The sequence below is a fragment of the Perca flavescens genome, chromosome 2, assembly GCF_004354835.1.
Source record: "Perca flavescens isolate YP-PL-M2 chromosome 2, PFLA_1.0, whole genome shotgun sequence".
Lineage (NCBI taxonomy): Eukaryota > Metazoa > Chordata > Actinopteri > Perciformes > Percidae > Perca > Perca flavescens.
Genome location: NC_041332.1, coordinates 32231852 through 32257560, shown reverse-complemented (window position 1 = coordinate 32257560; position 25709 = coordinate 32231852). Strand labels below are relative to the sequence as shown.

The window sequence follows — 25709 nt, the reverse complement described above, 5'->3', positions numbered from 1 at the left end:
AAACCGTAAACAAAGACCCTAGTTTTCCTCACTCTGGAAAGCGGACAATAATAATCCATACCTGCTTGTCTGTTCTGGGAAAAGAAATGTTGAGGGGATCCTTTCAGAAATGGACCAAGGGGTCAGCTCTCCTCTCACCCTCTCCACCGTCTTTCCCCCTCTTGTCGTTCTCTGTAGCTGCTGGCGGTGTCGGACCTGTTCACAGAGCGGAACCAGTTTGACATGATGTTCTCCACCCTGATGGAACTGCAGAAGCTCCACCCGCCAGAGGATGAGATCCTCAATCAATACCTGGTGCCTGCCATCTGCAAGGCTGCTGCCGTTCTGGGCATGGTCAGTATGGCAGTGTGTGTTTTGGGGGGAACCTTTTTGATGGTGGAGAAGGATGTGTGTTTGATTGGTTATTGTAGTGTACCATTAGCCTCTAATCTCATATTCTACATTGTATGAACAGTCTAAATGTATATTTCTAGGACAAAGCAATAGCGGAGCCTGTGTGTCGCCTGTTGGAGACCACCCTGCGCAGCACCCACCTGCCCAGCCGCATGGGGGCCCTACATGGAGTGCTGTATGTGTTGGAGTGTGACTTGCTGGATGACACCGCCAAACAGCTCATTCCCACCGTCTCTGAGTACCTTCTGTCCAACCTCCGGGCTATCGCTCAGTGAGTATCGCTCTGTCTCAAACTTTCTCAAACAAATTTGTTTTATTACAAGTCTTTTGCCACAATGTACCTGCCTCAGACAAATTGCTTTAATCTAGACTAAAACCCTTTTTAATCAGCATAGAATCCGCAATGGGACCAATAATGCAGTGCAACATTTGGCCAGTAGGTGTTGCCCTTCACTTTTCAAACCAATAACTACTGGCTGTATGTCTCCTCTTTTTGTATGCTGCAGCTGTGTGAACCTGCATAACCAGCAGCATGTGTTGGTAATGTGCGCAGTGGCTTTCTACATGATGGAGAACTACCCTCTGGATGTAGGAGCTGAGTTTATGGCTGGAATTATACAGGTAAACATTCTGTGTGTAAAATAACATGAACTTGACTAGGGGAAAAAAAAACTCGACGATGTAGGACACCAATATAGAATGAGTCAATAACATTCAAAAAGAAACTGCTCCTATTATTTTGAGTTTGATTTCTGTCGCGAGCAGCCTATGCATTAAATAAACTATGTTGACGCTACAGGAGAATACGTACTTCATATGTCTTATTTAATATCTCCAGATCAATACAGTGTAGAGACTTACTTTTGTTGTCCACAAGCAGAGAAATTCCCCAAATGACATTGTCTTTGTAACATAAATAAATGTATTACCTTGGTCTCGCCATAGCTTGTTAGCAGGGAGCTAACCCTTTCTAAAGATGCCTTCAGTGTCTTCGTAGCCCTTCCAGAAGCTTAGTAATCGGGCTAGTGCAGACAGTGACTTTTATTGAACGGCTATTTACTGTATTTAGTCATCTTGTTGTACGGAAAAGCTATCTGTTTTTTGTTAGCCGGCTACCATCTTTGAAAGTGGCATATTGACTGACCGCTTTGTTGACCAATCACATGAAGTAATTTTCTCATTGAGTTTGCTCAGCGAATAGAGCCCTTAGAGGTGTGTGTGTGTGTGTGTGTGGGTGGGTGGGGCCTGGCAGAGATGCCAGAATGAAGCCTGGAGGTTGAAATGAATGTAATTTTTGGCCTACTGATACTGTCAAATAGCACAGATAATACATTGAAGATGACACAGCAAACTTTTTGGAGAAAAGCGTATGGACTTTTATGGGAAATCAAAATGGTTTCATAATTTTGTGGATTGCCAAGACTTGGAGAACAATTTTCAAAAGCCTTAGTCATTATTGTTCTGTGTGATTTCAATACATTTCAGTGAGATTCCGTTAAGTCTTTATAGTCATTTAACAATTAATACAATCATGTGACATCCCTGCAGCATGCATATCCTGATAGCCCAGGTTCTCATGAAAGAAATGATGTCTAGAACTTGATTGCGCATAACTGGGTTGAGGTAATACAAGCATTATTACAAAAGGAGGCCAGGCAAACCAAATGTTGGAAAAAAATGGCTTGGACCTCAGGATTAACAAATTTAATTTTTTTAACACTCACAATGAATTGGGATTAAGTTAATTAGTTGATCTGCTGGTGTACTTTTTTTTGTTTTTAACTATTCACTGTCATCCTTTTTTCTTTCTCCTCTTTGTCCAATTGTCTTTCTCTATCTCCTGCCTCTGTCCCTGTCTTTCAGTTGTGTGGTGTGATGGTGTCGGCCAGCGAGGACGCCACTCCCTCCGTCATCTATCACTGTGTGCTGCGCGGTCTGGAGCGCCTCCTGCTGTCAGAGCAGTTGTCCCGTGTGGACGGAGAAGCGCTGGTCAAACTCAGCGTGGACCGAGTCAACATGCCGTCGCCACACAGAGCCATGGCTGCCCTGGGCCTCATGCTCACCTGCATGTACACTGGTAAGAAGGGCTCTATGTGACTGAGCCACCACCAAAGGCAATGTAGCATCCTGCATTCTGGCGAAATCACCAGCATGTACTGTATAGGGACTGGTGCTTCCATTACTGCTGTTGAGACTTTCTCCACCCACTGCAAACTCCCCATGGGATTGAACTAGCTGGCTAAATCTCCTGCATGGGCACTCTAAACAAGTGGACTACTTTTATCATCAGTTAAACTACTGTGGTGTTGTAATTAAGGGTTAAACTTGAAGGCCTGCAAGCTTAACTAATGTCATTACAGCTTAAGTGAGGATGTCTCCCATTTCTTTCCTGTACACTCATCCTACAGTAGACCCCTTCCTTCCTAATAGCATGTACAGTAAAATGTAGCGGTGTCCCTGTGGCAAAGTGTCCCCTCCACCTCTCTCCCACATAAATGATTTGCCTTTGCTATCATAAACTGCTAAAGATAGACAGCGGTAATGCAGTATAAAAGTACATAATGACACTCCAGTTCCACTTAGCTTCTGCTGGTGTGTCGCATTACTGCGTCCCTCGCTGGAGGTGCTTACCTCATAGTTGAGGGTGACTCTAAAAGAAAGGGCGAGTGTTATGGGGCAGAACTGGGACAATCCTAAGAATAACATAGCTGCCTCTAAGACTACTGAAATACTAACCTACTAGCTTTCGCCTGATTGTGCATTCCACCATTGCATGCAGCTTACAGTACATACTATATTCTTGCAATTGTTTACATCTCTACCCTCTTGAAACACACTGCCGTTAACGCCTACATGTCCTTATCATGCTGACCAATACTATTAGATTTACATTCCTCTCTTTTTACAGCATAACAGACCTTTTTGTTGTTTAGGCTCCTCCAGCACAACCTTTTAATGATGCCTATGACGACATTACAAACAACGCCTGCTTGCTTCCAGCATGTGATACGTGTTTTCTATACATACCTCTGATATACCCTACCTCTAACCCCTACGTCGTCCCCTACTAACTAGAGCAACCCTTAGCGTATAGTCGCCCACATGCTGACTAGCTGAATAACCCTTATTTGGTGCCAAGAGCTAGCTAGCAAACCCTTTTGAGTAAACCACCACTCTTTTAAAAAAAAAAAAAAAAAAAAAAAAAAAAAAAAGCAAACTGATTCATAACTTTAGGCATACCTCTCTTTATGTGCAGTACAGCAAAGCAAGCTGAGGCACAATCGGGCCACAGGAGAGGATCACCGATATTGAGTCGATTATATCTTGCACCTGTGTGTAATGTGCCCTGAAAACGTGGCATTGGAAATCTAATGCTTTAAGCACCAGTCACTTAGAGAAAACCTACTCCTTAAGGTGATTCGCTTGAAGGTAGCTCCCAGATTTTCACCAATTTTCAGTTTGAGGTCGATTTTTAAATTCTGATCTGAATCTTGTGATCTCAGTGTCCCTACTCTAACCTCTCCCCTACTGGTTCAACCGGTGCCACCCCCCCCCCACCCCCTCTCGTCCTCTCAGCGGTGCTTGCGTCGGGTTCAGACGTGACAGGGGTTAGAGGTCAGGTTGACTCTGGCTCTGCCGTAGCAGAGGCGGTGGGCGTCACGGCAGGTCATGTTGGTTTCTCCTCAGGCAAGGAGAAAGCCAGCCCTGCCGGTCGCCCCGCCCACTCTGACCCTCAGGCCCCAGACAGCGAGTCGATCATTGTTGCCATGGAGAGGGTCTCTGTGCTCTTCGACAGGTACACACACACTCACACACACCCTCCCATTAAACAAGTAATGCCCACTGTTTTATTAATACAAAAAAACCCCACTTGGTGTCACTTCACTCTTAACATTTCAGCTTTCCTTGTTCATCTTTGCCCTCTACCGGGGTGTCCAAAATAATTGATGGTGCCAGCTGACCTACGTTTTGACAAACCGTGGCAGCGCATGTTTTGTTTCCCGTCATCATTTGCTCTTCTGGGGTTTCCTGTTCGCAGGATCCGGAAAGGTTTACCTAGCGAAGCTCGGGTGGTGTCCAGGATTCTGCCCCAGTTTCTGGACGACTTCTTCCCGCCACAGGATGTCATGAACAAGGTCATCGGCGAGTTCCTGTCCAATCTGCAACCTTACCCACAATTCATGGCCACTGTCGTCTACAAGGTCAGCAGCAGGGCATGCAAATGCCAAGAATCACTCGACCATTTAATTCCCTTTACGCCAAACAATAACGAGATTAAAAACGCACTAATATTCTGTACACGAGGCTCACAAGGCAACATTGGATATGATTTTTAATGGTCATTTATTTGTATATTTTTTTTTTTAAATCAAATTATTTGGCCACAGAAATGCTGCAACGTATGCTTCTTGCAAGGAGCGTAACAGAATTTCAGTGAAGTCCAGTCTCAGGGAAGTTGTTACTTGGTACCTCTGTTTTGACTTTCCCAGCCAGTTCTTTTGTTGTCCAATCAGACAATACGTTGCCAAGACAACATTAAGCTAGAGCAAAGACGGCGTGTTCTAGTTTTTGTCCAGGGATGTAACTCGAAGGATAAATGTGCCCAGTGCAGTCAGTGGAGTAGGAAACAGCCATGCTTATTGAATTAGAAGTTATCCTTGAACATGTAAATATTGTGGTGCTTTGCTAAACCAGCCTACATTTTGAGATCTTTTGTTGTGAGATTTTTATTTATTTTTTTAAACTCCTGAGAATCTGCTGCTGCTGCATTTCTTCCCTCAAACTGATAGAAAATAAATTTTAGTAATTCAGCAGAATATTTTCCAGAACAGCTGCCTTCTTTTTCCCATTTGAAAATGCCAATCAAAGACAACTGACAGCCAGAGTGTCTGTGTCAGGGAAGGGTAGCACTAATGAGTAATCTGGTGTACAACATACCCAAAATGATGCCTGTTTACATTTATTGTTGGCAGGTTCATGGGCTGCTTTTGGAACATATTGATTGTTTTTATATCTTATCTAACTTGGGGGAAAAAAAAATCATTGTAATCCATTTGTCGGTCTAATTCCTCTCCTTTTCCTACCTCTCCCTCTGCTCTGCACCCACCTTCAGGTTTTTCAGACACTTCATGCAACAGGCCAGTCGTCTATGGTGCGAGACTGGGTGCTGCTGTCCTTGTCCAACTTCACTCAGCGGACCCCAGTGGCCATGGCCATGTGGAGCCTCTCCTGTTTCTTTGTCTCTGCATCCACCTCCCAGTGGATCTCAGCCCTGTATCCTTTCATGAATCCCATGAGCAGCACAGGGATTGGATTGTGTGTGTGTGTGTGTGTGTGTGTGTGTGTGTGTGTGTGTGTGTGTGTGTGTGTGTGTGTGTGTGTGTGTGTGTGTGTGTGTGTGTGTGTGTGTGTGTGTGTGTGTGTGTGTGTGTGTGTGTGTGTGTGTGTGTGTGTGTGTGTGTGTGTGTGTGTGTGTGTGTGTGTGTGTGTGTGTGTATATGTGTAGATAGATAGATAGATAGATAGATAGATAGATAGATAGATAGATAGATAGATATAGATACTGTATGTGGGGTTGTAGCCCTAAAGTGTAAATGTACAGCTTACCAAACCGTGTGGTCTGTTGTCCTTAACCCCCCCTCTCAACCAGACTGCCACACGTGATCAGCCGTATGGGCTCTAGTGAGGTGGTGGACGTCAACCTGTTCTGTCTGGTGGCCATGGACTTCTACCGGCACCAGATTGACGAGGAGCTGGACCGCAGGGCCTTCCAGTCCGTCTTTGAGACGGTGGCCTCACCAGGCAGCCCTTATTACCAGCTGCTGGGCTGTCTGCAGTCAATCCACCAGGACACATCACTCTGAGGGCAACAGGCTGAGGTGGCCATGAAGGCACAGAGAGAGGCCGGGGGGAGTGAGGCGCGGGGGAGAAAAGTAGATTAGAGAGAAACGTGGTAGGGCGAGAAATTAGATCTCCATATACAGCTCCCCCTTGAGTAATTACGGAGGGGAAGAACAGACGGTTTCATTAGAAAAATCTACTGCAGCCTCATCCCTTTCCCTCTACACCGATGTGAAATGAGTAGAACAAATAAAGGCACCATGATGGATTCAGTGGAGCAAGCTAAAGAAAAACCAAGGGGAGATCTGAATCCAAGTCAGTTTTAGGACATATGGTAAATGGAAAAGAACTGTTTGAAAAGTGCCCCTTTTTATATGAAGGACACTGGCTGCAAAGCCTTCAAACTGGTTCCACCCCCCCACCACCACCACAGATCATTCCTCAAGACGAATGACAGCACCTTGAACACCTCGTACCCAGCACCTTGATTAAGAACCTACATCTAACATTATTCAAACACAAATTGGTTTTGTTTGTTTTCCTGTGAGGATGTGCTTGAGTATTGTGATGTCAGTAAAGTAAAATACAGAGAAAACTAAGATACAAAGTATTTACTATATTTAAAGTTTCGATGCATCTATTTTTCAGTACGTTCTGTTGAGTGCTTAAGGTCTGGTAGGGACACTGACAATGGGCTGACACAAAAGGGTCAGAAATGCCTGCTTATGTTTTCAATAATACTATATTTGAAGACCTTTTTTATATTTAAGTTACTTGTGGTCATTCTCTTGACACAAGTTAAATAGTAAATATTTTATGTAAAAGAATGATCACTAATAGCCATAGTTTTTTGTTTTTTTTTCCCCAGTAACTATGAGAAGCAGGGGATGGATGTTGGGATGTATCACTGCAGAAAGGGCAACTTGTTTGCACCCATTTAAGCAAGTTGCTAAAAGATTTTTTTTGGTATCTGTGCAGTGGCCGATTCTGGATGTTATGTTGAATAGACAAAGAACTAGACGGGTATATACTGGAAAGTATAAAAAAAAAAAAATGCGTTCTCAAAATTATGCATAGTTTTAACTGTAAGGGCCCATATACAAACACTCAAGAAGGTAGGAACTGTCGAGCAAGAAAATACCAATTTTTTTTTTTTTTTTTTTTTTTTTAAGGAGCAGAAAAGCATTTCTTTTCATGATTTCTTTTTTTTTTTTTTATTATAAATTACGTTCAAGTCTGGTATGCTTCCAATGCACCTGAATGATTCCACTTGTCCATTTCTCATCTCTTTTAATTCTCAGGATGTAAGATGTGACTATTGTTGTTGTTGTTATAAGACTGGAAGTAAAATTTGTAGTCTTTAAATTGTTAGCTTTGTATCTTGTAAAAAAAAAAAAAAATAATAATAATAATAATTGTAATGTAATATGAAAGCCATGGCGCATGATAAAATCCCAACTGTATTAAGATGAGAGATCTTAAAGACAGAACCATAATGTCTTATTTTTATTTTTCTGTCCTAACACACCTACACATGATCAGAAAATGAACAATCGGGGACACAGCTGACCGCAGAATGCACAAAGCTACGAGCTCATAGTATTTCACTGAAGACTTGACCTGGAGTTGCCTGGGAGTGTGCTGGGCGGGGTTTCTCTGTACATACACTGGCCTTAGATAAAAGACTGAATATATGTCTGTCCTGTACGCTGAAAGCTTGAAAGCATGCTTAGCATTACTGCTATTTTCTTGCATAGTCCTTAATACTGTTATTTCCGTGGGTGTGGTTGCCATGACTGTTTGTGTGGAAGAGATGCAACGCAATCCAAAGGGAGCCTTGTAACCTTGGCGACCAAAAGCAGCTTTGACAAATCAACAGATGAGGAAGTGTAGCGTAGTCATGGCGTGTGACAGGAGTTTGGTTTATTTTTTTTTATTTTTTTTGAGCTTTAAATATTGTCTCCGTTAATTGACAAATATGTCATCATTCATTGTCTTTGTGCAGAATATTAAATACACCTAGCACTTAAAAACATGTTATGCGCTTTCTTGATATACAGTGAGTCCTACAGTACATACAAGTTAAAAAAAAAAAAAAAAAAAAAAAAAACTGATTTGTATGCTAAACATGTTGCCACTTTCCAACATTCAGAGCAATGAGACTGGCTTCCTTTGGTCATGTTAAAATAATGTATTCACACAATAAATGACTTGAGTCCCCTGCAGCTGTCATTCCATTACATTGTGAGGCCTCCCTGAAGTAGATAAAATAAGCCTAAAAGAGTTCCCCCCCCCCCCCTCAGAAGATCAACAGCCTCTTCAAAGTCAGTTTGGATTTGTATGGTGAGGAAAAATGTAGAGGATGACAGAAAACCCATTCTGGACTACTTCTGATAAAGTAAATAATTCAAAAACAGGATAAAGGGAGAATGTTCCAGGCATAGGGATAGCAAAAGACTGACTGGGGACCCCTGCAGGGGGGGGGGGGTAATACGATTACCCAGAAATCTTTTGTGGTTTTAGAGATGGGTGTGGATTTCATGGACAAAGGTCATGTTCAACTGATTTAACATGCTTCCCTTTTAAGACTGTTTTTCTTCCACTTGAAGAATCAGCAACTCGGAAGATAATATAGTCCTTGTTTTTGGTCTAATGGAATTGGATTCGCTGCGGTGACGTATTTTTGCTGCCGAGTTCTTTTTCATGCTCCATAATGCCAACTGTCTTTGCAATTAGCATGTTGGTGTTTGGCTTTTAAAGAATACCATGTCTCTCACCCCCTTACTAGATAATAGTTTGGTGACCACTTGCCACAACTGTTGTTCATACAATGATTCTTAAGGTGGTAATAAAAGAAGTATAGACTGCAAATTGTGTCCGCCCTTTACAGTTTCTTGTCTGGATCCTCCAACAGGACCGTAGAGCCTCTTTGTTTTTAATTTTCTTTTTAAATATATATACATACATACAATTGCCTGTAAAAAGAAAGAAGAGATTGTGTATTTCAGTTCATTTTCATATTTTAAAGAGTAATCACTGCATATGTTCTGTTGTAGAAATGAATAAATTATTTAAAGATGTTCAACGTGTGTGATGTTTGTGAATTGTACGATTCCGTCAGGGGAGTTGTAACTTCAGCTTGATTACTGAGATGGAAAGCTAATCGTCTGGCACACAGGGCTGTGTGTCTCTAACCCGATCGACCTGTGAGGATACAACCGTGTAGTGTTCTGCCGTGCGGTTTCTCGTCTTCCTCTCTGTCAGAAAGAACGATGCTATTGCCAGCTCAGGTTTTAGCCGGACAAGCTGAAAGAAAACATGATTTTACAGTACCAACGTGCTCATTTAAAGGTCCATAGTGTATCTCATTTGAAGCCTGTTATCAGACCTTAACTCTCAACTTCTGATATGATCAAGTAATTGCATTTTATACAATTTCCTTTTCTGAGCCAGGCTGTAATTCTCTTTTATTGACTAAACATATGTTGCTCTTATTTTACAGCACCCATTAGATGGGTGGTTCATGATTAAAAGGTATTAACAGGATTACCAGACAGATGGTTCATCAAGCACTGAGCTGAAATCACGATGGCACAGGTATTAGGCCACTGTACGTACAAGCAAACGCGTTTTATGACTGAACTTTAAGAAAAAGGGTTTATCGTGCCATCTGTACGACTTTAAGCATTTACAATATATAAACTAAAACGGTCAACATCACATAAAGCTGAACCGGTTACAGTTTTGGAAAGACAATTAACTTATGTCATGTTATGACTTAAAACAATGTTTTAGATCTTTTTATACTGAATTGAGCTTATTGTAACTATATACTAGGGTTGCACGATATTGACAATGTGATCTTGCAATATCGATTATGAATATTGCGATATCGATATTAATTTCAATATTTTTAAACATTAAAGACAAACAAAAGTTATGGGAAAACACATCCAAATAGATTCATAACAAATTAAACAAGTTTTCTTACAACACAAGGTTTATTTCAACGGTCATATAGGACTGGTCCAACATGAATAAATAAATAAATAAATAAATAAGGACCATGTCTACAGAACAGGACATGTCCCACTGGTTGGACAGTATAAAATATATAAATAAGGACCATGTCTACAGAACAGGACATGTCCCACTGGTTGGACAGTATAAAATATATAAATAAGGACCATGTCTACAGAACAGGACATGTCCCACTGGTTGGACAGTATAAAATATATAAATAAGGACCATGTCTACAGAACAGGACATGTCCCACTGGTTGGACAGTATATAATATATAAATAAAGAGAACAGGAAACAACTTTTCGCTTCTCTGATTTGTTCCGTTTTGTTGTCTCTATCTATTTCTTCACTTACACTGTCACTCTGTCCAAATATGCACACACGTGATGGGGTTTGTCACGTAGTGGACCCCGTGCACTAACGTGTGCAAGTGGCACGGCAACTGGCCAATGAAACATGATCATTATAGCGTTTCATTTTTTGATAGCCACACAGCCAACAGACGGGACGCAGCGCTCCACAAAATAAACTAAATGTTGCGTACTTATCGCGACACTTTCAATATATCGCGATAACGATAATTAATTTGATATATCTTGCGCGACGTGATATTGCGATAACGATATTGAGTCGATTATATCTTGCACCTGTACTATATACTGCAAAAATGTTAACCAGCTAAAATAAAAAATAAATGAATACATGAATACAAAAAACACAATGAATAGCTTCCACAAATCAACACGTGTGTATGTGTTGTCTTTCTGGTTTGAAACAGCGATTCAGGTATCAGCTGGAAGCTACTCCGAGAACAATTTGCACGTTATTGGCTTCTTATATACTGTCTGTGGTTATTGGTCCTCAGACGCAGCTTTTTGCTAAAGTAGGCTGTTTTATTAGTTTTATTCAGTGGCATGAAGAAACAACTGGTTCACTTTGAAGTGCTGGGAGGGGCTTCTTGCTGCATTGTGCTGATGCTTTTCAAGTTGGACAATAGCTGTACAGTTGAAGGACCTTGACCCCCCCCCCCCCAGAAAACAAGATAAGACTGCTACCACTGTTCGGCAGCAGCCTATACAAACTCCCCAGATACATTCTATATAATGTGTATATAGTTTATGCGCTGCACAAAAAACTTTTACATGTATTTTCTTTATCATCATGTGCACTGTTTGAAGTGTCCCCCCCCGCCCGCCTCCGTTGCCCACTCTAAACACACCTCCCTCTTCTCCAGTCCTCCTCCTCCTCCTCCTCTTAAGGCTACTTCGCCAGATGGTGCAGCCTTTTCTTTTGTTTACCCATCGTCCCCGAGTTACCTAACTAACCCTTAGCTACTAAACTATGGAATCTGCCCGAGCAGCATCACCGGCGTACACCGACAAGTAAGTCGTTTTTTTTTTAGTTTTTTTTTTTTTTTATCTCCCGCTGAGTTAACCCGCTAGACCGAACATCTTTGTCGGAACATAAAAAAAAAAGATCTGCATCCACCTTTTACGTAGCTATCCCTGCTTTACAACTCAAGACGTGTTGTGGCCAGCTGTTGTCTGCTGCTTTCTCGCGGCGTGGTGGTAAAAGACAGATCGATACACGCATGCTTTTCAATAACACTCCCAATAATTACAGAGCACTCCGGCGGGCCGCCCTCGTGATGCCAAGTTTTGACACCTGTGGAATACGCTTCTCTCTCTCTCGATACTTTTATTTTTGAATTCTCAAACTAACTTTTGTCAATTTATCCACATAACTGTTCGCTGTCTGACTGACAACTCGGAAAACCAATGACGGGTTCTAAAAGTCTGTGTACACCGCCATTACCATAGTAACAGACCGACATTCCAAAGAACTGGAAATCGGGGGGCGGGACTATAGTTTAAGCACGGGTGGGTGCACTTTTGAACCAGCAAAGCCACGGCAAGGAACTTTTTAGTAACTTTCATGAATCGACAGAGAAAAAAAAGCATGCACTTCTGAGTGTTAAGTGGCAAACACATAGTGGTCAATTCCTTTTCAAAAGCGAGCGTTGAAACCAGTGCTAACATGTAGCTTCGCTACTAGCATGTGCATCTAACTAAGCTAACGGTAACGTTAACGCGTCAGCTAATCTTCGCTAGCTAACGTTAACGTTTTCTTCACAGTTTCTTAGTGAATGTTTTAGACTATTTATGAACACATATTGTTTTACTCAAACGAGAAACTTGAATTTAGAGGGTTGCCCTGAAGTTGCAGTTGTTGTAGCTAGGCTGGCTCTGTCTAATTTTACCTGCATGCCAACAGGTGTGAAAACGCCTCTGGTTTGAAGACATATTTCCCATTGGACAGAGCTGCACTGACTCCACCCTGCACGCGTGTGGCTGTGTGTACGGTCCCTTCCCCTTAACATGCGATATTAACAGAATATTGCCATTAATGAGAGTTTAATGCTTTCCTTTGACATTTTGGACGGTTTTATAACTATATTGAGCTCCCATGCCGCCAAATAGACCAGGCAGCAACTATATGATGTGTGGAAAAGAAGTGTCATAGACACTCAGGTAGAGATAGACACTCAGGTAGAGACAGCGAAAGTTAAATGTTAGGGAAGGTAAAGGCTCTCATGACTGACTTGGTTCTGTTCTGTTGTGCTGCAGGTGAATTGGGAGAGAGAGTGACACTAGCATGGGAATGCTACTATAGCAAGGCTGTGCCAGAACTGAGGGCAATCTTTCACCCCTCTGCTGCATTTAGAACCGCTCCTCATTTTTTCGTAGCAGCTTGACAGCAGATAAGGTTTGACAAGAAGACAGACGTTGGATATGCCCTGCGTTCCTGCGTAGACTAGAGCCTGGCACAATGTTCAGACAAGTGGATGCATCATCCAAAAGACGCCCTTGCGGTGGAAGTGGGCTGCCCCAGCCTTCACCACCCTCCGCCTCTACCCAGCAGGGTCGTATACGGGCCGTGGAGGTGGCGAGAGGTAGAACAGGGTATGGCTTTACACTGTCGGGCCAAAGTCCATGTGTCCTCAGCTGCATCCTGAAAGGGAGCCCTGCAGACTATGTAGGTTTGCGTTCAGGAGACCACATCCTCTCCGTCAATGACATCAATGTCTCCAAGGCATCGCATGAAGATGTAGTCAAACTGATTGGGCGCTGCTCTGGTGTCTTGAAACTGGTCATCGTTGAGGGAGAACGTCCGAGGCGGCACCATCACCACCAACGCACTACTGGAAGTCGTCACCATAGCAGCAACACAATGGCAGCGTCGTACCCCGACTCGTGCTCAAGTGATGATGAGTTGGATGGTTTTTATGACAACAGTGTTAACAACAACAATAACAGCAGGTCAGGCTGCGCTGGAACCCGTGGGGGGTGGTACAAACCCAAACTGGATTCTAAGCAGCTGGGCATCAACAGGGCAGAGAAGGTTGTGGCAGAGCTGCAGTCTGGAGGAATTTTTAACATGATCTTTGAGAACTCAAGCCAGTCCTCCAGCAGCTCAGACAAGGACAGACCTGGGGCCAGCTCATCATCAAAGCCACGTCCTCTGTCTGATCCAGAGTTCCCTGCGTATGGGAACTCCTCCCGTTCCCAGAGCAACCCCAACCTCCTCTCTGAGGAGGAGATGGCCCAAGTTCTGAACGACGACTCGGTCTTCCTGGACGCGGACTTCCGTCATCTCCACCTTCAACACCATGAAGAGCAAGACTTGGATGTAGGAGATGGGGGTGACTTGGGCCTAGAGCCCAGCGAGGGCATCCTCAATGTGGGCATGATCGTTGGCTATCTGGGCTCCATTGAGCTGGCCTCCATAGGGTCGAGCTTAGAGAGTGACAGCCTGCAAGCCATCAGATGCAGCATGAGGCGCCTCCGGGCCGAGCAAAAGATCCATTCGCTTGTCCTTATGAAGGTGCGGTTGAATATTTAGTTTTTTTGTTTGTTACCATATGATGATAATAACTTGTTAGCTATATATATATATATATATATATATATATATATATATATATATATATAGCCTTTCCACTTTGTCTTGTTGATCACAAGGTCTAAAATAAGCAAAGATTTCAACATACTCATTTACACTTAAAGTGCTGGAAAACAGGAACTTAATTAACAGGATCACTTCATTCCAGCAGTATGAACACAGTGTGTCAACCTGGAACGTCGGCCATGTTTTTGTGAATGATGTCTGGTGGTAACTGTGACTGTCTCATTATTTTCCCTGGTATCGTATTGTGAAGTGTATTAACTATATCCCACCAGGTCATGCACGACAGCGTGCGTCTGTGCAGTGACAGAGGTCCGGTCCTGGCCACCTATCCCGCAGAAAAACTAGCCTTCAGCGCCTGCTGTCCCGATGACCGTCGATTCTTCGGACTGGTCACGATGCAGGCCACCGACGACCACGAAGATTGTCACTTCAGCAACGGACGAGATGAAGAGGGCAGTTTGAGGACTTCCTGTCACGTGTTCATCGTGGACCCAGACCTCTGTCAGCACCAGGTGTGAATACAGAGACGGTGATGAGATACATTAAGGGGTTACAAATCACACTGAAGAGGAGAGAACTCCATTTAGTATTGGTATAAATACTGACCGGTTTCAACCTCACAAGGTCTTCATCAGAGCAGATATAGTAGAAAAGGCATGTTTCACTTTTTTTTTTTTTTTTTTTTTTAGCGGTGCCAATACAATACCGTAGCTTTTTAAATTACTTCTTATAGTGGAATATGAATATACTTTTTTTTTCTATTTAACAAACTAAGCCAAACTTCCCAAATGCAGCAGGGGTACATTTTGTCTTTACACTCAGCAGCTGTTGACATTTATAAATAAATAAATGCAGTCTAAATTACCCAAATTCTGATTTAAATGAGGAAATATGTGATCAAAGAATAAGAAATAAAGTTTGATACCCAGTCTTATTGCAAATTCCTGTTTGTTTTACAGAAAACCTACAGTTGATTTAATCTAGTGCCAGTGATGCTAATCCGTCAGACATATGCTAACAGCTACATTGTAGAAACAGCTAGCAACAATTCAAACATTTCCCTATGCAATTTTTTGTATATCGTAGAAGATGTCTAGCCATCGACTGATCCTCTCGTGGTGACTGTTGTTTCCTAAGGTCCATTTAGGTGTCGCGAGGAGGTTTGGCTTTGAGTGCACCCCCGACCCAGACACAGGAGGTTGCCTGGAATTCCCGCCCAGTTCTCAGCCTCTCCTCCAGTTTGTCTCTGTCCTCTACCGGGACATGGGGGACAACATTGAGGGGGTCCGGGCCCGGGCCTTCCACGATCCCGACAACGACGCCCAGCAAAACCACAGCACCAGCAGCAACAGCGACAGCGGGATCGGCAACTTTTTACCAGAAGAAAAGAGCAACCGAGTGCTTTTAGTAGACCTCGGAGGTCCACCTAGCCACAACCACATCTCGGGGCCACGCCACTGGGACAGCCCACCGTCATCCCAGCAGGCCTGGAGCCCCACCCTGGGAGCCGCAGCCCCTCACCCACCTCCTCCCCCTCCTCTTCCACCAGCTCTGAGAAATGGCCACTACCGTCACGAGCCACACCTGGCTGACCTCCCTCACCCTCTCCCCTTGGCTCACCCCGATGTCCCCGGCAGGCACTCCAGAGGAGTCCACCCACACCACTATTCACCAGGGAGGCGGGGAGGAGCTGTAGGGGGAGGAGATAAGAGAGGGGGTGGAGGAGTAGGAGCAGGGGTGGAGCCGCAGCGGTGGCTGCCAGTCCATGTGCTGAGAGACTGGCGTCAGCAGCACCATCACAGCCACCTCCAGGGTCTGAGCAGCGATCAGGAGTCCTACGCCGAATCCACCGACGGATGGTCATCAGCTAACTGCAGCACCCTGCCACCACCCATGAATAAGATCCCGGCCGACCGCTACCGGGCCCCACTGGCCCCCGGAGATCACCTGCCACCACCTGGAGGGAGTCAACCTCCCCCTCCTTCACATTCCCACTCTCACACCCACCGGCTGGCTGTTCAGAAAGACGAGTGGGCTAAGAAGCTATTTGGTGCTGGAGACAGGGAGCGAGCCGGAGCAGAGAGAGGTGAAAGAGAGAAGAAACGAGGGAATGCAAAGGAGGGAGAGAAAAAGGTATGTTTTTGATAGTTAGCACCACATTCTAATTGGTAATGCCCTTAATTTTCACTCCGTGATCACATCTTTTATTCATTTTCATTCCAAATGTTCAGCCCAATAGATGGTCAGTCTTTCTACAATCCTCCATTCAGTAATGTGTTATGCTGTGCCAGTTTGTGGGCTGTGGACTTTTGGAAGAGTTGTGTTAAAACTGGCTGAGAGATGAGAAGCCCGGGCAGCAGGTAGCATCCCCCATCACACTGCACTGCTGTGGAAATTTAGACTGACTACAGTGTGTCCAAGACTACGGTTTATTGAGGCTATAAATCCATCTGTGTTCATCCCACTGCTCTATGTCGCATTCTCACCCTCTCCTCTTCAAGGCCTAGCATTTAACTCATTCAGCCCTTGAATAATAAGGAATAAGAAAGAATAATAATTGTCTCTCACTCGGATGTAAAACCTTTCAGTGGTTTTGAAAGTTGCGATGAACGTTGTTCACGCCATCAAACATCCCTGTACTATATCTTATATATCGTTTGATCACCCCATTTGGCTCTCTTGCCAGACTTTAGTACAAGTGGATTGATAAGTTATTTATCCCCACTGCTCCAGTATCAGATCATGTATTATGCACGAGCCAGGCACCTGCCTTCACCTGAAAACCACCTGTTTCCCACTGTAATGAGACTGAACAGCAGACACGCTTCAGACTAGTTTTAATGAGGTAAACGTAAAGTGTTTTGTGTAATGTATGTATCTACAGTTGAATACATTGGCTGCATTATTTTATGAGAAGAAATGTCCTTTTTGCATTGAGATAAAGAACATTATTGACTGTCTGTTTATTGTTTCCAGAGAAATAGAAATAGAGAGGAAGAGATACAGACCTAGAGTGAAAGATATATCCAGCCTGTCTGGATTCCTTCTGCATTAACCTAAGTTTTTAGGTATTTAGTATTTAGTTGCATTGTCTAAATTTACAAATCATAACCGATATTGGGGATAGACTCTTGTTTCCTTGATAGTTGCAATGAGGAGGCTGGTTGTTCTTGCTCCCCAGTAAAACTTGTGGTGGACAGGGTCCCACTGACCCCCAGGGGACAATCAGAGGAAGTGTTTACAAGGCCAGGGCCAGGGTAGAGGCTAACCGTGACAGGAAGGTGGATGTTAACCCCTGTGAACAATGTCCTCTGACTGGAGACACAGAACTTTGGAGGCTGTGGCATTCATAGTAAGCCATGATTACCGCTAGTCAAACTACAATGTGGAATATGAAAACTGTAGCATTGGATGTAGTAGTTCCTGTCTTTCATAAGCAATACTACTGTGAGTATTAGAACTGACTTGTTACACGTGTGTGTGTGCGTGTGCGTGTGCGTGTGCGTGTGCGTGTATGTAGCATTGGATATTAAACTGTGAATAAAATTTAAAAGACCTTGGAAAAAAGGTTGAGGAAAAAAAAGCGCTGCCGTAACGCTGACTCTTCCATGTCTACCCTTCACAATAAACATCCATCTTAAATTCACTCAGCATTTCGCGAAGAGGAAACTCAATAAAAAAAGATTTCCACCCTTCACAATAAAAGCCCAACTTAAATTCACTTGGATCATTTCGCTTAGAGGAAACTCAATCAAAAGGCATTTTTGCTGACACTAGATCGTATAGACCCTATATCGTATTAAGTTGCTGTAAGCTGTAAATTCAACACTTCTTCCTTCTCGCATAGACTCGCCCTCTATGCTCACCCTGGGTCCGGTTGTTCAAGTGTGCTGCTGTCTTATATGACTAATAACATTACTAATAATTACCGTCGGATTGGGTGGCGCATGGCGCACCGCCATCAGTCCATAAGGCAAATGTCTGTGATTACTCCACATTTTAATTGTGATATTTTGTTAGTAAATTCTGAATCTGCCATGTCTGTCAGGTAAATGTGGTAGTACAATGTTTTTCTCTGAAATAGGGGTACACAGTAAGTCAGTAGTAGACTATACAGTGTGGTTGCTAAGTGCGTTGGGGTCCTTCTGTAAGTAATTTTGGGGTACAATGGTTCTGGAGAAAGCTTCAACCAGCAATACCACAGGCCAAGCAATCGACCGGTTCAAACACATTCATATTTTGAACGGGCACTGTACTAGTATAGGTAAAGCAGTGTGTTGTGCATTATGATTAATAGATGAGATAGATATTAGATAGATTTTAGTGTTTGCCACATGGTGGCACTGTTTCACTACCTATATATATATATATATATATATATATATATATATATATACTCCTGCACTCTCATGTCCATGGGAAACTAATTTTATTTTCATTAGGAAATGTATACATACATTTTAAAGGTCCCTTGGTACCTAAAGTTCATCTGTCCACAGAACGCACACATGTTTTTGATCTCACAAATCTAAAATTTGAGAATTGTGGATTTAATGTGTGTGTGTGTGTGTGTGTGTGTGTGTGTGTGTGTGTGTGTGTGTGTGTGTGTGTGTGTGTGTGTGTGTGTGTGTGTGTGTGTGTGTGTGTGTGTGTGTGTGTGTGTGTGTGTGTGTGTGTGTGTGTGTGTGTGTGTGTGTGTGTGTGTGTGTGTGCGTGCGTGCGTGCGTGTGCCTGCATGCATGCTTATGAGAGGGAGACTGGGGGATAAGATCATCTGCACAGATAAGAACTGTGAGTTTTCCACTAAAATTGAGTCTTTCAGATGTTTTTCTGTTGACGCTCTTGTGCGGCCACACCCAATACAACCACTAAGTCAGATCCACTGTCATTTCCTGTTTTAATCCAAATCTCAGCTTCTCTTAGAAAACCTTTTGTTTACATTCTGCTTTGTTGCCTTTAGAAATAAGACCTGTTTTAAACTGACCAGGTTAAACAAGTGAGCATATTTGTGTCCATATGTCCATATATGGATTGAGTGTTCAAATCTGTGACTGTTATATCACACACACACAGACGCAGGGTTGCCTTAGTATCCAGGCAACACCACTGGTCATCTCCTGATGAAACGCTGACAAGACCTGCTCCTAATGAGCCAGTCAGATTCAACATGTGTCACAGTATGGCCTCTGGAGCCTGTCAGCATGGATTAGTTACTCATTAGTCAACTTGGGTCCACTGACATACACCCTCTTCCACAGTATACCATTTTTGAGAGAAGAGAAAGAAGCAGAATATTTCGGTTGTTCTCTAAAGAAAACCGTTGTTAAAAGGCTAATTGTAGACCTGTGAAGGCAACTCCACAGTTTACAGCACTACTCAGTGTGGTTACATCATCGTCAGATGGCTTTGGACAATAAATATTGATGACCCAATGACTAATTTTCTCATGCGCTCATTTTAGGCAGCAGTTTATGGCATCATATAACAGCTGGCCAGTTAACTTCATTAGTTAGTGGGTTTCCACTATGGTAGTCCTTACGAAATTGCTGTACCATTTTGAATATTCTTTGTATATAAGAGTATTATTAGGATTATCATTATTATTATTATTGTTACATTTCAGGTATATTAAAGCATCTACAGGAACTTTCATTTTGATTTGTGTGTGTGTGTGTGTGTGTGTGTGTGTGTGTGTGTGTGTGTGTGTGTGTGTGTGTGTGTGTGTGTGTGTGTGTGTGTGTGTGTGTGTGTGTGTGTGTGTGTGTGTGTGTGTGTGTGTGTGTGTGTGTGTGTGTGTGTGTGAGACAAAAGTACTATCTGGTACTGCAGGCAAAAATCACAGGACTGTACATGCCTATGTATAACATGTGGAATATAACATTTAAGTGGAAAAAAAACCATCTTACACACACACACACACACACACGCGCAGGCACCAGTTATAGGGTCTAGGTAATAGTGGCACACTGTTCATTTACATGCTATTTATTAACACCTGTTTGGATTGGATCATTAGGTTTGGATAGTGCAAAAAACGTGCACAATTCTAAAACTATTATACAAAGGGAAGTTTTGATATAAAACCTGTATGGATAAATTGACATTACAGTGTTTCCTTTAGGATTTTTTTTAGCAGTGGGGGCAGGTCCGAACAGGTCCCCCCGCCCCATGAAACGGAACCGACACTTTACTGCAACACAAACAAATATATGTATTCACCTCTATTCACACACACAATGAGGCATATTTTCAGTTGTGATTAAACTGTATTTTTTGAGTTACTATATAGGCCAACTTTGATCTTGACATAGAGGCTAAGCATTCTGTAGCAAATAAAAATAAACCCACTATTAATTACATTATCTTAATGCAGTGTAACTACTTCAGCATGTAAATAATGCACCTAAAATACAAACGTTCTCTGACATGCACTCTAACAATGCAGCCCTGATTCTGATACCGTGGGGGGCAGAAATGTTGCTGTGGGGGGCTGCCATGGTCAAATCCACATAGAGGAAACACTGCATTACATCCCGTTAATACATGACAGATATTAACAAATAAACAAAGACCTTGGCTTCAAGCTGTTATACAGTAGATGTTATTTCACACAGTCCTACTACTAACTAGTACTACAACTTTTTAAGTTTTCATATTATAGGATGTTTTTTTTTAAGATTATTTTTGGGGCATTTTAGGCCTTTAATTGACAGGCCAGCTAAAGACATGAATGGGGAGAGAATGACCCGCAGCAAAGGGCTGCAGGGCGGAGTTGAACCTGGGCCTGCTGCATTGAGGAGTAAGCCTCTATATATGGACGCCCGCTCTACCAACTGAGCTATCTGGGTGCCCCATATTATAGGATGTTTTACCAATATTGATATTTGATAATGATACACCACCTGCTATTATTTTTTTTTTTTTTTTACATAAATTCCTTGATTGTAAAATCTGTGACCACTCAGGGTATCTACTGAAAGGGACTATTTTCTGGTGGACAAACTATCCAATGGAGATGCTTGTAATCATAAATATAACACTGCTTTTATATCTACGCTTTCAATGACCTCCAACACATCTTTGGCATTTCTGTGCTGAAATTCCTTGTTACTTATCGGCAAACATCTACTCGGGTACCGATATAGCTGCCTTAAGCTAATGTCTCTAATTCCTATATTTATTTGTTTATTGTCATAAGATTGTTTGCCAGTGAAGACTGATAGAAAGTATGAGGAGAGAGAGGGTGAGAGATGGCATGTGATATCCCAAACAAACATTATTTGCTGATTTCTCAGACTCATTCAGTTCTACACGGTCACACCTGGAAGCTTTCTACAACCACTCTCTTGCTGTTTCCTGGTCAAGGGATTAGAACTAACAACCTCATCTCAGCATGCTTCTCTGACTTTTAGGCTACTGCCACCTCTACCTGTATGTACTCTTTTTCAAATAGCACGTGATCTGAACATGTGTATTTTTTCTCTCCTCAGGGTGGTCGGTTCCGCGGTCTGACCATGGGCTTCCCTCCTCTCCCCCAGCGCTCCTCAGCCAGACGCTCCTTTGGACGCTCCAAACGTCTCAGCCTGGCCCGTTCTCTGGATGACCTGGAGGTAGGAGAACTTGCACGCACACACACACACACACACACACACACACACATATATAGTGCTTACAGTACATCTGCCAACAAAATGTTGAGTGTTAGTGCGGTGCTCAAGCTGAGTCTGACCACTGTGTTAATGTCACATTTGAGCCACAGATGCACCATCCGTCTCTAATAATAGCAGCTCATGCGCATCATGCATTCTCATGTGACACGTCAAGCCCTCTTCTCACATCACCATGGCAACATACACACAGTCATGGATAGAAAGCCAGTATATAGAAAGAGCCAATATACATTTACAGACTGGTATTTATGGAATTATATTAATACTGCAGTTCAGCTTTGATTGCAGGGAGTTTCTTAATTTTAACTGAGGTTACTTTTTGATATATGCAGCCATATTTTATAGGTGTATATAAGTATTGTATATTCTGCTGACTGGGGGGAAGTATGGCTAGACTGTGACGTGTAGACACAAATTTATGCTCTTCTTTTAGCTGTAAGAAATGACCTGGTATCCAGTCATTTGACAGCCATGAGTTTTGCAATAACAATTTGCCCATTTAGTGTGACTGTACAACAATGCATAAAGAGAGTCTGCAGCGTACTTGGGCAGGAACGATACAATAGACTGCTATTATGGCTACCACTGTAATGCCCTTGAGACAAGGCCTAGGTTTGCACAAGATTATATTCACATGAAATTTTGTTTCCAGCAGCTATTTTTGCAGAGTCCTGCTGTCTGGGAGCACAATTCATAACTGTTTTTGTCCTAAGATAGAGATCAGAAGAAAGCTAAATGTTTCCGCCGTTTAGTGGCTCCTGAAGCACCCTGGGAGCAGATAAGCACATCCCACACTGTCGCTTCAGTAGTGAATTTATTTTATTTTTTTTAAGTATACATTTTTGGCATTTTTCCTTTATTGGACAGCACAGTAGAGAGAGACAGGAAGTATGCGGAGAAATGGGGCGAAACTGGGAATTACATGCTACAGAAATTCTTGGCTGTATTCAAACTGGAGATGTCTCCCCAAACTATTTTAATTACAGTTGAAGTTGCTGTGTATAGTTTTTATGAAAAAAAAAATCTTCTGATTGAGTCAAATTCCTTAAAGGGAAAATCAATTTGCAGATTACTTGGTGCTTTTCAAATTTTCATTTTTTGTTTCGCTTCATCTCAAACTATAATTACTTTCTATTCATAATCTTATTGGAAAGGGGTGACACTTTGTACTAGGCTCTGCTAATGTCCATGTTCTACTGTCAGCCCAAATGTTGACTCACCCTACAGAACAAATTATATGACGTATATTTCATACAATTATATTCATTTTTGTTTAATCATGACACAGATAATTACAAAAATGATTCATCAACAGGTGGCGACATCAGAAGCTTCAATGCATCTTTGTAGACATTATAATTTTCCATAACTGTGTGTGTTTCATATGGGGCTAGATTCTCTGTGGCGTTGCCAGACCATTCAATGGCAGGGTTTCTGTCTTCTTTTCTCTTCAGCCCCCCCTTCTATTCTACCTATTTCTCGTCATTCTCGTCTCAGTCGTTGGGCCTTTTTCTCTTGCTGCTTATGTGGTAATGTCCACAAACAGAGAGGGCTTTGTGTTATGAGAGAGAGATTTGTGTGTGTGTGTGTGTGTGTGTGTGTGTGTTAGTGTGGGGATGGTGGTGGGGGGTTATGAGGTTCGAAGTGTTAGCCTGCACTTCTAATGAGCTCTGATGAGCAACAAGCTGACATTTCCCTCGTTAGTGAGGCCTCAACACAAAAGCACGGAGTATATAGACACACACACACACACACACACACACACACACACACACACACACACACACACACACACAAATTGCAACCCTTAGTCAATCCCACACAAACACATCAATGCACATAAGCATGATTGCACTATAATTGCACAAGCACGCACGCACGCCAGCACACACGTACACGTACACACAGACACACTCAGTGGCAGTGACAGCAGTGAAGTGAAAGAAGTCAGAGTGTACCTGTCAGCTGTGTGTGCCTGGATTTGTGATATCATTTTTTAGTGCTGATACGCATGCTGGCTGAGACACTGTTACTGTTAAATACCGGTGTAACATTGTTTGAAAGCACCAATGTGTAAGCTGTTTACTAAATAAGACTGACAAATGAAAACGGGCACAGATAATCATTCAGAGGTTGAGTGCACAAATATATTGTTAGTGCCAAACAATGCATACAATAGGCTGATTGCTGCTGTTTCCTCAGTGAGCTGCAACATAAGAAAATGAAATTTCTCTTCCAGTGGAGCTCAAGAGTTGGTTACCAGTGCAGACAGTGTTCACCATATATTGTGTCTAGGCATCCAATTTAATGCTTTCTAACAAAGTAACAGTTAAAAAGGTGTCGACTGTAGCCACTTATGGGCTGTCCGCACATAATAAAGTGGCTTGAGCGGCACACACTGCTGCGTTTTCTCAAACTCAGTGCCAAAACATGATTACATAATTCACAAGAACAGTTAGTACACTTAGTAAGTAATGCAGGAGAAAAGCCTTTTACACTTATTATAAAATATAAGACTAATTTAATATTGATTGGACATGATTTGAAAGATCACTGGCAAACATTGTTAAAGTTAAAATGATTTACCCACTTGATTTGACCAACTGTGACTGCTTAAGCCCAATATTAACTTTGGTTAAACCTTGGAGTGCATTTTTGTACAGAACTAGGACTCCATCAATCAGAATACCATTATGAGGGGATCTCTTCGTGGCCAGTATGGACAATGGGCATAATCACTGGACAGCAACCAAAATGTTGTTTTAATGTACATATAGGCATGTGAGTATTGTTTTAAGACTTTAATATACTTTAAATGTTCAAAAAACCCATTCTTTTTCTCATACTGTCTGTCTGAATATACCTGTATTCACCCTCTGTCTGCAACTCTCCGTTTTAGAGCCTGTCTCTTTAAGCCCACCTCCCGAAAAAAGCCCAGTCTGCTCTGATTGGTCAGTGTTTCCGGGTCTTCTGCATCTGAGCTCTCAGCATAGTATAGTTGACATCATAACCGTACGGAAGTCCTGACTGCTTGTTTGAAGGCAGCATTTCTGAATACAGGCTGTATGCATTTCTCCGTGGATTGAGCATTTTGATACCTTGACCGGCTTTATAACAAAAAAAAGACATTTTACAATATGGGAGTCTTACGGTACACTGGCTCTATTGCTCAGCAAACTCCACCTGATGTGGAAGTCTGGAAGTTGTGGTTGAAAGCTCAGAAAAAGCTAGCAAGTTGGGCTTGAGTTAAGAGTTTTCTTGTCAAAATAATTAAATCTGAATTAAACGTATTGGTTATTGTTGATTAATAATAATAAGTCACAGACTAAACACTAACCCTGATAGGATTTAGTGTAATAAAGGTGATGACATCATCAGGGTTATTTTCTCAGACATAAGAAAGCTTCCTCTGTAGCCCCATAACACATTATCCAACTGTTTTTACAGGCTGACTTACGCATCATTAATAACTATTAATGTGTACATTTAGTGGAGTTCCCCTTGAAAAATGATAATCCACCACACTTTTATATCCTGTCTGACATGCTTTCTACACACAGACTACATCAATGTTAAAAACTAGTGTAAATATAGTGCTGGGATAGGCTCCTGTTCCACGAAAAGCGGGACTGGAATAATTGAAATGGAGACATGAATGAACTTTGTCTGGTAGTTGTCCACAGGTCCTGCATTATTATGTGAAAACAGGAGCGGGATACCTTTTTGAGATTACTTTAAAACCCATTCCAAAGCTGTTTCAAAGTGACATTCTGATGATCCAAACCGTGGCAAACATTGTTTTCCTGCGGGATG

The 25709-nt window shown here is 42.4% G+C and overlaps 2 protein-coding genes across 10 annotated transcripts in view; both read left to right on the top strand.

Annotated features, from left to right (window-relative positions):
• htt (huntingtin) overlaps positions 1 to 6659 on the top strand; it is a 33500-nt gene extending 26841 nt beyond the window's left edge. For 4 of the 6 annotated variants that reach the window (XM_028593042.1, XM_028593034.1, XM_028593026.1 and 1 more), the window contains 8 exons: positions 178 to 333; positions 474 to 664; positions 900 to 1014; positions 2257 to 2470; positions 3970 to 4189; positions 4433 to 4595; positions 5507 to 5667; positions 6044 to 6659. In XM_028593042.1, the coding sequence (XP_028448843.1) occupies positions 178 to 333; positions 474 to 664; positions 900 to 1014; positions 2257 to 2470; positions 3970 to 4189; positions 4433 to 4595; positions 5507 to 5667; positions 6044 to 6257 (1434 nt within the window). In that variant the 3' untranslated portion in view covers positions 6258 to 6659. The remainder of the gene's footprint in view (positions 1 to 177; positions 334 to 473; positions 665 to 899; positions 1015 to 2256; positions 2471 to 3969; positions 4190 to 4432; positions 4596 to 5506; positions 5668 to 6043) is intronic. The other 2 variants (XM_028593059.1, XM_028593050.1) reach the window with 1 other exon arrangement.
• Positions 6660 to 11518: 4859 nt separating this feature from the next.
• rgs12b (regulator of G protein signaling 12b) overlaps positions 11519 to 25709 on the top strand; it is a 44237-nt gene continuing 30046 nt past the window's right edge. For 2 of the 4 annotated variants that reach the window (XM_028597726.1, XM_028597752.1), the window contains exons 1-5: positions 11519 to 11639; positions 12885 to 14142; positions 14499 to 14738; positions 15364 to 16359; positions 21717 to 21836. In XM_028597726.1, coding sequence (XP_028453527.1) covers positions 13087 to 14142; positions 14499 to 14738; positions 15364 to 16359; positions 21717 to 21836 — 2412 coding nt within the window. In that variant the 5' untranslated portion in view covers positions 11519 to 11639; positions 12885 to 13086. Of the gene's footprint in view, positions 11640 to 12093; positions 12138 to 12175; positions 12789 to 12884; positions 14143 to 14498; positions 14739 to 15363; positions 16360 to 21716; positions 21837 to 25709 lie in introns of those variants that run through there. The other 2 variants (XM_028597734.1, XM_028597743.1) reach the window with 2 other exon arrangements.